Source organism: Apiospora hydei, assembly GCF_038363865.1.
Source record: "Apiospora hydei strain CBS 114990 chromosome Unknown utg000009l_segment0_segment0, whole genome shotgun sequence".
Classification (NCBI taxonomy): Eukaryota; Fungi; Ascomycota; class Sordariomycetes; order Amphisphaeriales; family Apiosporaceae; genus Apiospora; species Apiospora hydei.
This window is the reverse complement of record NW_027117368.1, coordinates 6,188,866-6,203,907: the sequence shown is the minus strand read 5'-3', so window position 1 is coordinate 6,203,907 and position 15,042 is coordinate 6,188,866. Positions and strand designations below refer to the sequence as shown.

Here is a 15,042-nt window from a genome sequence, read left to right as displayed (position 1 = left end):
GCGGAATCAAGAATCCTGGAAGCAATAACGGGAATATGCAACTAACTTCCATATTTCTTTTGCCTGTAGCAGGGTAATTGGAGCAACCTGTATTTGAGCTCCAGTGCCAGGTAGGAGCTATTGCCCCTGTTTCCCTTAGAGAGCCAGACACCAGACAGACAGCCGGGGAAGATTGAAGTAAGTATGCTGGCCCAGAAGGTCCAGTAGGCCCCAATAGGCCCAATAGGCCCAATAGGCCCAATTCCAGTTGATGCAGTGGCCCAGTGGGTGCAGTAGCGCTAGCCCCCTTATGATGAAATAGGCCAAGTACCTCGTACCGACGCGAACGCCCCATGTCATGTACGAGCTCTGGCGGAAGCGCGTCTCATCAATCAGTATTTGCGACCAGAGCTGCAAACTGCACCCTCTTTCCCCCCCAGCTTTCCCAATTTTCTCCCATTTTATTTTTTTATTTTCTCCCCATCACCAACCATCCTCGCACCCTCTATCAAGACTTGCGACCCGAATTCTACGATTTTTTCTGAAATTGTCAGAATTAATTCCTTCGAATTTCTCCCATCACAATGGCGCCCGCTAGACCTACCCGCGGCCGTCCTCCGGGACGCGAACCTCGCGCAACCGCCGCCGGCACCACCCCCAAGAAGGCCGAGCCCATCACCGCCGCCGAGTCTGGCGCTGAGCCCCCCGTCAAGCGCGGCCGCGGCAGGCCCCCGAAGAACGGCGTGAGCAAGGTCGTCAAGCCTCCCCCCTCCGGCCGTCCTCGCGGTCGCCCCCGATGGATCCCTCCAAGAAGAAGGCTCCCCCGCCACCCAAGGAGTCTTCGGGCAAGGGCCGTGGCCGTCCTCGCAAGTCGGACGCCGACGCCGCCGCTACCCCCAAGAAGACCGGCACCACGCCCAAGAAGTCCACCACCTCCGCTAAGAAGGCCGCCACCGCCACCGCCAACAACGCCCGGACGGCGCGCGCGAGCCGTCGCAAGAGCAGCGACGTCGCCGATGACGTCTCGGCCAACGGCGAGGAGGAGGAGCAGGACGAGGATGTGGACGATGAGCAGCTCCCCACTGCCGACGACGACGAGGAGGATGGCCCTGCTGGTAAGTCCAACGCGTAAAGGATGGACGCGTTCGTTCTCGTGGCCCACAGGAGACTTTACTTTTTCCCCTTTTGTGGTGCGCGGACGCGTTCACCAAATCCCCCTATGGTGCTCGCTCACCAACCATCACCCACGAAAACAGACAGTGATGTGGACCTTGGAGCCGAGGCTGATGTGAACGCTGGCATCGCTCTAGACGACGATGAAGAAGATGATGATGCGCCGGGTTACGTGGCTGGCGACGTCGATGTTCCTGAGGTAAAGCCCACTCCTACCCTTTCTCATGTCCTCGACGTGTTGCCATGTTCTGACCAACGTCCTCAATAGGACGATTAGAGCATCACCCCGCGACCACAACCACCATACCTGAAAGGCCTCCTTGCCAGTGCCATTCGGAGGATAAGTGGCGTTCAAGGCGGTGCTTAAAAGGAACAAAACTTTCGAAGTCTATGGGATGAGAAAATGCCATCCGTGGGTCAACACGGCCGAGGAGCGGATGGATATTGTATGCGCCGGTTACGGAGTAAGCGTTTGGGTTATCGTGCTTTTGCTTATCGGGACAGGGAAGGGATTACAAGCACAGCCGCTTGCAACTGCTTCCAAATACTTGTTGTTTTAGTTTCCTGATGAAATGGAATATCCTGTCGATTTTCTGCCCGTCATCGCCTCAACTTTTTGTTTGATAGCTCTGAAAAAGTATAAAATGCTCACCCATTGATTTGGGTCGATACATGCTTCGAGGCTGCATAAAATAGCAGCCGCACGTACAGCTGGGTCGCCTGCATTAATGAGCCTCCGAACTGGCTGGTATCCCTCGAGAAGCTGGCAATCGTACATGGCGCAAAGCGGCGAAAGCTGGGAGGGTCTACCAACCACCATAACCAGACATGATGTCGCAACAACCTACAGCTCTAAGATATATGAGAATAACGTTCATGTCCCTAAAATCATTTTTGGCCGGTGCCACAATCGCAATATGGTTATCCATTGGTGTGGTCATTAGCCAGAGGTGAACCTGACCATTACCCCTATTGATTAAAATAGATGCTCACATGCAGCTGAAGAGCAACTGACTAGCTTGCTACTGAATCGTGCGCAGTGGCTACGTAGAGGCTATCGTGCAATGCATATACAATTCAGCAGCCGCCGGCATCTCTCCTTTTCATGTAACAAACTTGTGATATGTTAGCGAACGGTGTTCCATACTCGTCATCGCCATTACCCCCTATTCGGTAATCGTTTAGTTGCTGGTACAAGCGAGACACCCCTTTCTCCGAATGACTCGAGTTTATGAAAGCGAGCTTAACCTTACACTTGCACACAAGCTTCGTCCCCATCCTTGAGGGGAGCCTTTTCCCGCAGCTAGAACCGCTCCAGGCATACCAACCGCCACAAGGAACCTCGGCAATGTCGCTGACCCCACAGTAAACGCAGACGCCAACAGAACCATCGAGTTGCATGTAGACCTCTCTGTGGGCCAGGGACCTGGCAGCTGAAGGAGAGGAAGCTCTCGCTGGTGACAACCGTAAAGCGGTATTCGAAGAGGCCGGACTCCGGGACGGTCTCGGGGATGTTCTCGATGGGCATGGCGGGCGGGACGTCTGTGGGCCCGGGGGGCATGATGCCCGTGGACTCGGAGGGCGTGACGGTTAGAAACTCGGAGGGCTTGGCGTCGTCCATGGGTGCGGACACGCTACTGGGGGCAGATATCGACGCGAGGATGATCAGGACTAGTATGGGTTTCATCTTGAGCGTGTGCGGGCTCAGAAATAGGTATCATTGGTGCGTATCGACACCGTTATGGACTTATTGGCCCATGATTAGTAACGCGATGCTACGTGTAATCCGCAGAAGCAGGGTAGACCGTGATATCTTATTATACTAGATGTGAGGTGGATGACGCGCTACCCCTTAGGTAGCCACTTCAACTCCTTTGTTCCAGGATGCAGATGGGAAACACGATTTAGGCCCAGCGCAGACGAGAAACACCAAGAACGCTGGATATGAATTCGTTCAGCGCATGACAGATAATGAAGCTATAAAACAATTTCGTAGCCGGAAACCGAATGGCCTACGGCAACCACTAAAACCAAACTACAGACGCATGCCAAAGCAAAGCCGCTCTAGTAAATCCCTCTGGTATAATGCATCATCATACCATAAGTTGAAGAGGCCACATCCCTGTACGCACAGTGCCAAATATTAGTGCAACCGGTTTGACGAGATCAGTCCTCAGTACCCTCGATTTCCATACCCATCGCATTGGGCATTCCAACTAAGATCTTTCCCTTGGGTACTCGTACATCCTTCAACTTCATGCAACCAAATACGTTGAGGTTCTTCAGCTTCGGGCAGGTTCGGAAAATGCATCCCACAATAAAGTCTGTCACCTCCTCACAAAAGCTGATCTCCAAGTTCTCCAATTCAGGATACTCTTTGTCAAGTGAGAAAACATCCTCGAATGCCTCCCGCTTGATGTGTCGACAGGCATGGACGTTCAGATGCCGTAGTGACTTTCCTGAGTGGCACATCAGAGCACGGAAGCCATCGGAGCAGAGACCGTTCAGGTGTGCGTTCTCCCGAGGTTTGGAAGAATCAATATGTCGGCATTTTTCGAAGTCGATGAAGGTGAGCGGCTTGTTGGTCCAATCCTTGAAAAGTCTGGCAAAGCCTGCATCCGTCATGACTTCACTGTGAGTAATGCGGAGCTTGCGGAGCGATGTACAATTTTCGTGAATTGCATCAAGCACGCGGTCATCCAGGTCCGAAAGACTTTCGCCCGTGAGTGAAAGTGTCCGTAGGGGTTTGCCTATGCTGTTGATCACTTTAACATAAGGCTCGGTCGAGGTAGGCGTAATCAGCTGCAGGCTAAGATGCTCTAGACCGTTGAGCTTGGCTATATGCTCAACCCCTGCATCTGTGACTTGTTGATTGTGGGCAATCTTGAGGCACTTGAGAGCTGGGCATGTCTCTTTTAGCGATGCAGTGAAATCATCTCCGACATGTTTGTCCGTGAAGTACACTCGAAGGGATTTCAGATCCCTCCCTTAGCCACGAAGAACTTCTTCCAGCTCTCTTCCGATACAAGATTGGCACCGTGAAGATAGAAGCTGTCGAGAGGAGTTTGTCGGGTGATGAGGTAATCCATGACTTCGTCTTTGAACTGAATGGCGTTTTTGAGCTTGAGATTCTTCAGCTTCGGGACCATCTGAAAGATGCGAATCAAGTCATCAGACCCCAGTCTCGCTGCATCATAGACTGTGACGTCCTCGTAGCCAGACTGCAGAAACAGGTTGAGACTCATTGGTGTCAGAATTCGGCGTTTGGAAACCTGGCGAGCGACACGGTCGACAATCTGGGCTGGCATATCTCCAAGATCATCGGCAAGGTCAATGTTGTTCACCAGGGTCTGGATGCACATTGCCATCAAGCTCTTGCATCCGATGACACCATCCAGTCGATTACTTGCCACCTGTCGTCTGGCAGTACCGCGAGCTGCAACCTTTTTCTTCTTCTGCTTCTGCTCGTCTTTGTTGTCTTGGGCAAGCTCCTTCCCACACTTGTTACATAAGAGGCCACCGTTGGGTCCGGCACGTGAGTAAGGAGTGACAGTGAAGCGCTTGTCGCAAATCTCGCAGTTCTCCATCTGACCCGGCAGCGGTGCGGCTCTCTCGGCAAGGATAGCTTCGGCTATGCCATCTGAATCGGAGTCCTCGTCTTGGCGCTTGCGCTTCTTGAACGCTTTGCCTTTCTTGATCTTCTCAATTGCAGCGGCCTGCGCCTTGCGCTTCTTCTCTGTTGCCTTATCGGCAGCAGTAGCGACTTGGGCCGCTTCCTCCACCTCAGCTATCTCATCAGCATCTCCATTGGCGGCTGTGCTAGAGGCACCTGCGTCTGTACTGGCAGTTTGGGCATTGGACGCATTAGCCGCATTGCGGCGAGCCTCGGCATCTTCACGAATCCTGTTTGCTGAGATATTTTGGGACTGTAAATGTACAGTCAGCATAAGCCTAAAGACTGATCTGGGGATCTCATCGTACTCACAGCCAAAAAGTCCGTCAAAGCAGAGTGGCTAATACAGCGTCAACAGTCAATTCCCAGCGTTGGTAAACGACGAGATGTCTACTTACGGGCCTCTTATGGCGCGACCAGCTCGTTGTTGACGGTTACTCCTTTGCTACGATGTCAGTATATGAGAGGTGATATGGAATTTGTGGGTTTGTAGGCTTCCATCATCGACTTACATGGTGAAGGTGGGTGAAAGGGCCCCGCGTGGAGTTCTTCCAATATAGAAAAGGCGGGATGAGAGGTATGAAGGAAAACGAATGTGGTTAAATCAGAAAACGGTGTAATGGACCTTTTGGGTACCCAGTTAGGTCGCCGTCCTGCACTTAGAAATGGAAGTGTGGGTGAAGTGCAGGTGAAGATACGATGTGTATGAGAGAGTTGTCTGTATGACTGGCGTAAGTTTGTGGCCTGATTACCTAGGCGGGCATCTTTGTGACAGGCTCACTTGAATGAATGCCAGAAAGAACGATTTGAAGTGACGGCCCTGCCAAGACAAGGCAAGACAAGACAAGAGCAGATTGTGGAAGTTTGTCGGTTGGTCACCCAAAGCATTCGGGCTGAGAGGTTTCAAAAAACAGCTCCCCAGTGACAGAAACCAAACAGCTTGAGCAATTGGCAGCCTGGACTTGCAGTTTGGTTCTGTCGGTGTTAATGAGATAGATCCTTGCGCCGGCCGAACAATGAAAATCTTAGTCGCGGAATTGCCACTGCTGAAAGGCCCCTTGAGTCCTTGACGCGTTGAGTGAGTGCATCATTCAAGCAGGCAGCCTGGCTCGACGGCGGGCACTAGCTCAGGGAGGTTTCAGCGGGGTACATGTTGCCCAGAGTAAAGCGGGACAAGGGAAGGTACAGGTACCTTGCATGCCAGCTACAAAGCGCGTGTCACTGCCCTGATTGGCCGGGACAAAGAAGTAGATCAACTAAAGGCGATTCAAGAGATCCAGTACCCTTGTACCCCATCCAGCCCGTCTCGCCGTCTGCAGGAGTGGAGCCGGTGTCTGCCTGGAGTTGCAGGGGACCAGCGACTTCTTTAATTGATTGCAGGCCAAAACGGCTCTCAGAGTCACCTGCTCTCGCGACACAGCGCGAACTCCCGCTGCTTGGTCATTGCCCCTCCATTGCTTCTTCCATCCATTATCGCCACCTCCTAAGGCGAATCGAGTTGGCACCTTCGGATTTTCCCATCCCAACTCAATTGATCCCCATCCTGCCCATCTCGCATTTGTCAGGCCGGCCTGGGAATTCTGTCTAATACCAGATTGATTGGCTGCCCGGAACTTAGGTCAACAACAGGTCAATCCTTTACATCGGCCAATCAACCTTCTGGCGGTCCCTGTACTTTTTTTCTCTCTTTGGGTTCTTTGTCAATCGCAGAGGCAGGCTACTTTTCTACGGGACCACCATCACCACTTTCTCACCTACTCCTCACCCATCTCTCTCCTACATGGAAGATACAATCTCTTGAGTTGTTGTTTTTTCCTGTTGTGCCTCACCTTCACTTCTCACGAACCTCTTTTGGTTTCAGCCATACCTGTTACATAACCTCTCGTGGTTTCAGCCATACCTGTTACATAACCACATGCGATAATGCCACCTCGCACAAGACGCTCCCTAGCCTTGGGTGATCAGGATGGTCCTGATAACACCCCAGTGGCACCGACGCCCCCTAAGCGAGGCCGCGGCAGGCCACCCAAGGTGAAGGCCCCTGCAGTCGAATCTGAATCCGTCTCCTCGGCCCTCAGTCCTGCGGAGTCAATTTCGGAGGCCGGCGAGTATTCCACACCAGCCACAAGCAATGCTGTGACTCCAGCTCCGTCCGTTGCAGCAAAACAGACCGCTGCCAAACCCACACGCAGCTCCCTCGTTGTGGAACTCCCAACTCTCCCGACCGCCGGGGATGATCTTTCAGATGAAGATGACGAGGTCAAAAAGCCCAAGGCTTTTGGTTCACTCTCCACAAGAGCTCGGCGGGCTCGAAAGCCTACTTCATACGTTATTGGCGATTCAGAAGACGACGATGGCTTTCCCGACGATGACAATGCTCCAGATATGGCTCTGGCGCGACGTCTTCAGCGTGAAGAAGACCTGAAGGCTGCCGGTGAAATTACGGTACAGACTTCAAGCTCTAAACCGCTCCCCCGAAGAAGTGCTAGGAACTCGACTCTGGGTGTAGTGAACGATGACGATGAGGAATACGTGGAAGATGTGATCAGGAACCTTGCCCCGGCGCCTGATGTGAAGGGCAAGGGCAAGGCTCCCGTGGGTACGAAACGAAAATTGCCCGGTAATCGACAGCCTGCAGTCGTCGCGGACTCGGCTGATGACCAAGAGGACGGCGACGAGGTGGACTACGAGGATGACGAGGAGCCATTGTGGAAGTCGGCACCTGCGCGAAAGAAGACGAAGATCACCCAAGAGCCATCCGTGGTCGACCCCCTCGATAGTGAAGACGAGGTCATGGCCACCGTCACGCGCCGGAATCGACGTCCAGTATCTCTCCCGACTAGTGATGAGGAGGACTACTCTGATGCTTTCGAGGAGGACGATAGCGTCCTAAGTTCGGCAGATGAAGCCGATCAAGGGGCTCCTGCAGCGCAAAGCATTGCTGAACACCGTCGGCAATTCAGACCTTTTGCTAGCCGCAATAGACAAGAAAGGGCCCGCAAAGTGCTCGAAATCTATCACCCGGAACTGAGGACGATGTGGAAGGACCTCGAGAAAATGCCTGTACTCAAAGCCGGCAAGGCTGACCAACCCACTTCGATCTCGCGACAACTTAAGCCCTTCCAGCTTGAAGGCCTTGCTTGGATGAAGGCCATGGAAGGTCTAGAGTGGAAAGGGGGCCTCCTCGGCGACGAAATGGGGCTGGGCAAAACCATTCAGGCCGTCTCGCTCATTATGTCAGATTACCCGGCAAAGAAGCCTACCCTGGTCTTGGTCCCGCCGGTCGCTCTGATGCAGTGGACAGCCGAGATCGACTCGTACACTGACGGCAAGCTCAAAACTCTGGTTTTCCACGGCACCAACTCGAAAGCCAAAAACATGACGACTGCTCAACTTAAGAAGTACGATGTCCTGCTCATGTCTTACAACAGCTTGGAATCTATATATCGCAAGCAGGAGAAGGGCTTCAAGCGCAAAGATGGTCTTTACAAAGAGAAGAGCGCCATCCATGCAATCCAGTTTCACCGTGTCATTCTGGATGAGGCCCATTGCATCAAGGTTGGTCACAAATTGCCCGAAATGTATCATAGATGATATTAGCTAACACTGCTTGCAGACACGAACCACCATGACTGCGAAGGCTTGTTTTGCTCTCAAAGTTGATTATCGTTGGTGTCTGTCAGGAACGCCTTTGCAGAACCGAATTGGGGAGTTCTTCTCCCTGATTCGGTTCCTTAACATCAAGCCATTCGCCTCGTATCTCTGCAAGGGTTGCAATTGCTCGACACTGGAATGGTCCATGAATGAGGACGGCAAATGCAAGCACTGTACGTCAAACATATCCTGTCACAGTTTGTGCCCTGACTAACAGATCTCAGGCAATCATAATGCGATGAGGCATGTGTCTGTGTTCAACCAAGAACTCTTGAATCCCATCCAGAAGTACGGTAATCGCGGCGAAGGCAAGGAGGCTTTCCAGAAGCTGCGCCTGATGACGGACAGAATCATGCTACGACGTCTGAAGAAAGACCACACCGACTCCATGGAGCTTCCTGTGAAGGAGATCTATGTTGACCGTCAGTTCTTCGGTGAAGAGGAGAATGATTTCGCCAACAGCATTATGTCCAGCGGTCAACGCAAGTTTGACACTTACGTGGCCCAGGGTGTTCTCCTGAACAATTATGCCAACATTTTCGGCTTGATCATGCAAATGCGTCAAGTTGCCGACCATCCTGATCTGATCTTGAAGAAGTCTAGTGAAGGCGGACAGAATGTCCTGGAGTGCTGCATCTGTGACGAACCTGCCGAGGAAGCGATTCGGTCCCGGTGCAAGCACGACTTCTGCCGCTCCTGTGCCAAAAGCTATGTCAACTATCAGGATCAGCCTGCTTGTCCCAAGTGCCACATACCTCTCTCCATCGATCTGGAGCAGCCAGAGATTGAGCAGGACGAGGCACTCGTCAAGAAGTCTTCAATCATCAATCGCATCAAGATGGAGAACTGGACTTCGTCGTCCAAGATAGAGCTTTTGGTGCATGAGCTCCATCGCATGCGGAAGGACAACGGAACTCACAAGTCGATCATCTTCTCGCAATTCACGACCATGTTGCAATTGATCGAGTGGCGTCTTCGCCGCGCCGGCATCACCACTGTCATGCTCGACGGAAGCATGACACCCGCCCAGCGACAAGCGTCCATCACTCATTTCATGAATAACGTGGATGTTGAGTGTTTCCTCGTATCTTTGAAGGCAGGTGGTGTGGCCCTGAATCTGACCGAGGCCTCTCGAGTGTTTATCGTTGATCCGTAAGTACTATCTATGCACCTGCCCTACTACGTCTTGAGACAAATGCTAACTGAAATATAGTTGGTGGAACCCTGCTGCCGAATGGCAATCGGCCGATCGATGCCATCGCATTGGCCAGACTCGCCCTTGTATTATTACACGTCTCTGCATCGAGGACTCTGTCGAAAGTCGTATGGTGCTTCTTCAGGAGAAGAAGACGAACATGATCAACTCGACAATCAACTCGGACGATGCAGCTATGGAGTCCTTGACTCCTGAAGATCTCCAGTTCCTCTTCAGAGGAAGTTAGATGCCAGGCTTTTATACCCATTTCATTTGTACTGTTTGCAGATTGGCAAGCCTGCAACTTGGAGTCACTCTACATTTGCCATCTTGCAGACCGGAGTTGTCTTTCTAGCCATATCAGACAGTTGAGAAGCGTACGAGGGCTACTTCGTATGAAATATGTTGTTGCTGTTACTGCATGAATGAGAGGAGTACGTGGAAAGCGATACCTGGCTGGCTTGTAACGAGATACGGAAAGCGATCGAGCCTATACCCTGATTGTGGTTGATACATTTGCATTGTAGCTTTAGAACTAATGAACATGAATAATTGCCTCAATCACGAATTATGCAACGTATTTGTATCAATGATGATTATTGCGATATTAAGATTACTTGACTATCTACATTCTAATCACTTCTTTCTCTTCGTGGAGTCGTCGCCCTACCGAAATGGGGTTCAGCTGTTCCAACAACAGCCAATTGGCAGAAAAAGAACACCGTCCCAGCAACCAAAGAAACCATCTCCCAGCCAAACAACCCTCTTTTCATACAAAGCTACTTGTCCAGGACAGGCCTTTGTCTCCCGACCAGACCAATTGTTTCAGCAACACCCCGTTAGGATCGTATTGTTGTCTGAACAATTACAGCAAGCGCAACTCCAGGGTTCTATATAAGGTTCCAACTCATTGGGTTCTCTCATTTTAGTGGGGTACAACACCGGATTTGTACATACAAGTCAATCTCCAGATCGGATTTATACATTTACTTCACACACCTACGACTCGACCTCCGACCAGACAGTCACCATGTCACAACAGCAGGGAAACCCCACAATTCAGGCCAAGGTCGCCAGCGAAGGTAAGCAGCAGCAGCATGAAGGCTACAAACTCACGTTTGAAATGGAGAGCAAAACGGGGCTAACGACGCAATGCGCGACCGCAGCGGCGCAAAACTTTGTCGACAGCTTCTACGAGACGCTGCAGCGCGGCAAGAGCCCGGCGCAGTACTACGCCTCGTCGTCGGCGAAGCTGACGACGGTGGGCGGGCTGCGGCCCGACATCAGCATCAACGGGCGCGTCTGCGGCGACGTGGCCGAGTACGAGCGGCTGCTCGAGGCCCAGGGCGCGCCCGTCCACTACGAGATCCACTCGTTCGACGCGCAGCCGCTCAACCCCAACTACGTCATTGGGCTCACGCCGGCCGAGCAGCAGCAGCCGGTCAGCAGCACGCGGGAGCGGGACGTCGCGGAGCGGCTCAGCTTCTCGGTGCAGGTGAGCGGCGCGGTCAAGCTCGGCAAGGGCGAGGACGTCGCGGAGAAGGACTTTAATGAGGCGTTTGTGCTCGTCCCGCATTGGGAGGCGCAGGGCCGGAGCGCGTCGCGGAATATGCGGAAGTGGCTGGTCGTCTCGCAGAACTTCCGTTCCTTCTAGGGCAGGGACGAGCTTTGAGATGAGAGATTGGTAGGCACTGAGGAAGAGGATGGAAACTGGCCACCCGAGGGACGGGCGAGGAGAAGGGAGCGAGGCTCAGGCATATCCGTAGTGTCCAGGCGCGTTGACTAGATTCCGAAGGAAGGCGTAGCTTAGCTTTCTGCAGCACAACACAGCCCATCCCCCCCATATATACAAAGTACTCGGATAATGAACTTGATACCTTTCACAGTGAGATGCAGTTGCGGATTTGCACCATTATTAGCGTGTAGAACGAGCCTCGCAACCTGGGGACTCCAGACGGAGGCCATGCCCGCTTGACCAATGCACACATGTCGCACGGGATAGGGTAATTCTAGGGTAAGAGAAATTTGAGGAATGCTTCACCTGATCGACTAGAGATCAATAGCCTGAGCCGAGTATAGGGTAATTCTAGGGTAATGAGAATGCCGGTGGTTGATCCCCAGGAACCCGGATGGGGAAGCTCCCTACGAGGAGCGAGCTTGGTTCGCTGCTCTACGGTTTCTTGCGGAAAGCAGCGGGTGCTACGCTAGTCTTGGAGTAAATCCTGGGGAAACAACATGGAGACTTCTGACGACGGTTGAGATCTGCAGGACAGTTCGAGTGGCCCTTCATGCAGGGAGAAACGATGTTGATACCATATCACGGCGGTTGCCAGGGCCGCGTGGTATGGTCATAGGTTGTTGGCCCGGCACGGACAGGTTCGACGACATATGCCCACAGCTTACGCCCTGCGTCCGACCTGCGGGTCAAGGTCCAGCCCCCGAAAACCGGAAGTCCGTCCTTTTTCCTTTCTGGGGGACGCATCAATCAATCCACTCTACAGACTCGGGACCAGTTACCTCGCCAGAGAAACGTTGTTGTGCCTAGTAAGCAGCCACGGTCTAGCTATTCAGACGGCTTCGTGCCTCTGCACCCTGTCCAGGAATGATGGAACTGATTGATGAATATCGAGCCGGAGTCGGGCACGACTAGCTGGCAGCTTGGGCGGCCCACTTTACTCTCTGTTTTCTCTCTCTAGCTGGCCGTGATCCAATGCCGTGCTCCCGTTCAGTGATATAAGAGCAGGTCCTTGAGCTACACGACCAATACGTGTGCCCGGCTTCTCTCCCTCATACAAATCTCATATTTACTGACAAAAGCCAATTGCATTCACCTCATAGTCTGGGACCAGATCTTCCAACGGCCGAATCTATTCTATAGCGTGCTATCCGCTTCCAGACTGATCTTGGTGGCATCCGCCAGGCCAAACGACCACCTAGACTTCAACTTAAACAAACATTATAATCACATCTTTCGAAGCCGATTCTTCGCTTGAAGGAGAATGGGGTCCTACTCGTCAGAACCGGAGCCTCAGAAGCTCTGGATCGAGACGCCATGCGTCCCATCACTTCCAATGTCACAGGCAGCAGGCTGGTAGGTCGCTCGCCCCCTTTCTGTTCAGAACCCTGCTATCGTTACCCTTCCTACCTACATATATTCACAGCGCTCAGGAAAGAAAATGCTAACATAGAAAACAGCAACATCTTCCTCAAACTAGAGAACCTGCAGCCCTCAGCCTCCTTCAAATCCCGCGGCATTGGCAACATGATGTACAAAGCCATGCTGTCCCAACGCCAGCACCCCACGGGCAAACCCGCGCACTTCTACTGCTCCTCGGGCGGCAACGCGGGCCTCGCCTGCGCCACGGCCGCCATCACCCTGGCCCGGCCCTGCACCATCGTCGTCCCCGTCACCACATTGCCCCTCATGGTCGGCAAGCTGCGCCGCCTCGGCGCCGAGGTCGTCCAGACCGGCGAGCACTGGGCCGCGGCCGACGCGCACATGCGCGAGAACCTGCTGAGCCGGGACGAGGCGGGCGTGTACGTGCCGCCGTTCGACCACCCGGATGTCTGGGGAGGGCGCGTCGAGCATGGTCGACGAGCTCGCGGCGCAGCTGCCGCCCCTGCTGAAGGGGAACGGGAACGGGAATGATGGGGTGCCTGACGCTATCGTGTGCAACTGCGGGGGGGGGGGTCTGCTGAACGGCATCATGGAGGGCGTCGAGAGGCAGGCGAAGAAGAGGTGGGCGCGGAGCCGACGGCCGCGCGTGGTGGCGGTCGAGACGGTCGGGGCCCATAGCCTGCACGCCAGCGCGCAGGCGGGCGAGCATGTCGCGCTGCCCAAGATCACGAGCATCGCGACCAGTCTGGGCGCCGTGCGAGTGTCGGCCAAGTCGTGGGAGTGGTACAGCCGCCAATCCGAGTCGGCGGATGCGACTCCGCTGTCGAGCGTCACGGTCACGGACGCCGAGGCCGTCATGGGCTCGGCGCGGCTCGCGGACGATGCGCTGCTGCTGGTCGAGGTGGCGTGCGGGGCTACTATTGCGACTGTCTATAACGGGGAGCTGCGGCGGACGTTGGGGAAGGGGTTGATTGATGCGGAGTGGGCCGCGATGAATGTCGTAATTATTGTGTGTGGTGGGAGTAATATCACTTTGGAGATGCTGAGGAAGTATCAGGAGTATGGCGTTTAGAGAGCATATAGCGTGTCTGATGTTTGATTGTGGACGGAGCATTGTGCGGCCTCTGTCGGTTTCCAACGTAGAAAGTGTATAATGAACGTCTATATGAGCATAAACCAACCCTTTTTCATGTCTAAGTCGCCGGTCTAGGTGTATCTCATGAAGCCTCCCTGGCCTCTTTGGGAAGTCGCGATCGATCATACTTCGCCTCCCTATACCCCTCCACCACCTCAATCTCCCCAATACTAGGCGTTCCCCTCCCCGAGCTTCCCAATAGCCGGCAACAGCACCATCTCGATCTCGCCAAAGTAGTTCACCTCCCCTCTCTGCCGGAAACCGAAGCCCTTGAAGAGCGCGATGCTTCCCGCGTTAGACGCCTTGATGCGCACCACGAACTCGCGGATCTCGGGACGTTTGCTACCGTTGCCGCCGGTGTTGTTTTGCTGCTGCTGAGTCGTGGTCGCGTACTCCCGCAGAATACCCTCCCGGTTCCGCGACACGAACTCCAGCAGCGCGCCCACAGCCGCCTTGCCGAGTCCCCTGCCGCGGTCCGCAGCGCCAGCAATCATGACATCGACCTCAGCCCGGACAAACTCCACCCCCGCCGCATCCGCATCCGCCATGGCAACGGCCCCTGCGCCGTCATCGTCATTGTCATTATCGTCCCACGGCGTCAGGAACATGTTGATATCACCCAGCATCCGCTCCGGCACATCGTCCTGCCCCGCCCAGACGGCATCGCCCGCGACCGTCGCCTTGACGCGGGGCGACGACGGCTCCAGCGGCCGGCACAGGACGAACGTCAGCTTGTCGGCCGACGTGCGCCACGAGACTTGGTTCTCGTACTCCTCCTGGAGCGTGAGGCGGTCGGAGGCCGTGGCTTCGCGGATAGCCTTTTGATTTACCCCTCCACCGCGTTAGTGTGGTGCCCGATACCATGAAATAAGAGAAAAAGTAAAATCAAATAAATCACTGTACCTCATCTTCCATCCATGTGTGGTACTGCGGGACGTGGTGCGCATCGTACGGGACGAGCAGCACTCGCGAGGTGGAGACCGCTGTTTGGGGGTTCTGACAGTCAGCACTCCGTTTTTTTCTTTTCTTTTTTATCGACGTTAAGGAGGAGGCAGCTAGTGGAATTTGGCATTACCTATGCTCTCGTTGTATTTCATGATGTTGACTAATTCTGG

General features: G+C 53.8%; 8 protein-coding genes across 8 annotated transcripts; 5 read left to right on the top strand and 3 right to left on the bottom strand.

Annotated features, from left to right (window-relative positions):
• Nucleotides 1–563: 563 nt before the first annotated feature.
• PG997_013760 (uncharacterized protein) lies at nucleotides 564–1,111 on the top strand (the record flags this gene model as incomplete). The annotated part of the gene is made up of 2 exons (XM_066818074.1): nucleotides 564–734; nucleotides 815–1,111. 2 exons carry the CDS (start codon nucleotides 564–566, stop codon nucleotides 1,109–1,111), a joined length of 468 nt encoding a protein of 155 aa, XP_066663766.1.
• Nucleotides 1,112–1,114: 3 nt separating this feature from the next.
• On the top strand, nucleotides 1,115–1,429 carry PG997_013759 (uncharacterized protein; the record flags this gene model as incomplete). Its single annotated transcript, XM_066818073.1, has 2 exons — nucleotides 1,115–1,351; nucleotides 1,421–1,429. The coding sequence occupies 2 exons, from the start codon at nucleotides 1,115–1,117 to the stop codon at nucleotides 1,427–1,429; spliced, it is 246 nt and encodes an 81-aa protein (XP_066663765.1).
• Nucleotides 1,430–2,455: 1,026 nt separating this feature from the next.
• On the bottom strand, nucleotides 2,456–2,839 carry PG997_013758 (uncharacterized protein; the record flags this gene model as incomplete). The annotated part of the gene is made up of 1 exon (XM_066818072.1): nucleotides 2,456–2,839. One exon carries the CDS (start codon nucleotides 2,837–2,839, stop codon nucleotides 2,456–2,458), a length of 384 nt encoding a protein of 127 aa, XP_066663764.1.
• Nucleotides 2,840–3,318: 479 nt separating this feature from the next.
• PG997_013757 (uncharacterized protein) lies at nucleotides 3,319–6,269 on the bottom strand (the record flags this gene model as incomplete). Its single annotated transcript, XM_066818071.1, has 5 exons — nucleotides 3,319–4,044; nucleotides 4,149–5,078; nucleotides 5,138–5,165; nucleotides 5,224–5,265; nucleotides 6,229–6,269. 5 exons carry the CDS (start codon nucleotides 6,267–6,269, stop codon nucleotides 3,319–3,321), a joined length of 1,767 nt encoding a protein of 588 aa, XP_066663763.1.
• A 479-nt stretch (nucleotides 6,270–6,748) lies between these two features.
• PG997_013756 (RING-11 protein) lies at nucleotides 6,749–9,921 on the top strand (the record flags this gene model as incomplete). The annotated part of the gene is made up of 4 exons (XM_066818070.1): nucleotides 6,749–8,383; nucleotides 8,442–8,652; nucleotides 8,704–9,631; nucleotides 9,693–9,921. 4 exons carry the CDS (start codon nucleotides 6,749–6,751, stop codon nucleotides 9,919–9,921), a joined length of 3,003 nt encoding a protein of 1,000 aa, XP_066663762.1.
• A 783-nt stretch (nucleotides 9,922–10,704) lies between these two features.
• Nucleotides 10,705–11,328, top strand: PG997_013755 (Nuclear transport factor 2; the record flags this gene model as incomplete). Its single annotated transcript, XM_066818069.1, has 1 exon — nucleotides 10,705–11,328. The coding sequence occupies one exon, from the start codon at nucleotides 10,705–10,707 to the stop codon at nucleotides 11,326–11,328; it is 624 nt and encodes a 207-aa protein (XP_066663761.1).
• Nucleotides 11,329–12,651: 1,323 nt separating this feature from the next.
• On the top strand, nucleotides 12,652–13,864 carry PG997_013754 (pyridoxal-phosphate dependent enzyme; the record flags this gene model as incomplete). The annotated part of the gene is given in 3 exon segments (XM_066818068.1): nucleotides 12,652–12,765; nucleotides 12,892–13,239; nucleotides 13,250–13,864. Coding segments are annotated over 3 exon segments (1,077 nt in total), but the record flags the coding sequence as incomplete, so codon positions are not given.
• A 233-nt stretch (nucleotides 13,865–14,097) lies between these two features.
• Nucleotides 14,098–15,024, bottom strand: PG997_013753 (GNAT domain-containing protein; the record flags this gene model as incomplete). The annotated part of the gene is made up of 3 exons (XM_066818067.1): nucleotides 14,098–14,745; nucleotides 14,831–14,910; nucleotides 15,003–15,024. 3 exons carry the CDS (start codon nucleotides 15,022–15,024, stop codon nucleotides 14,098–14,100), a joined length of 750 nt encoding a protein of 249 aa, XP_066663759.1.
• Between the last annotated feature and the right edge of the window lie 18 nt (nucleotides 15,025–15,042).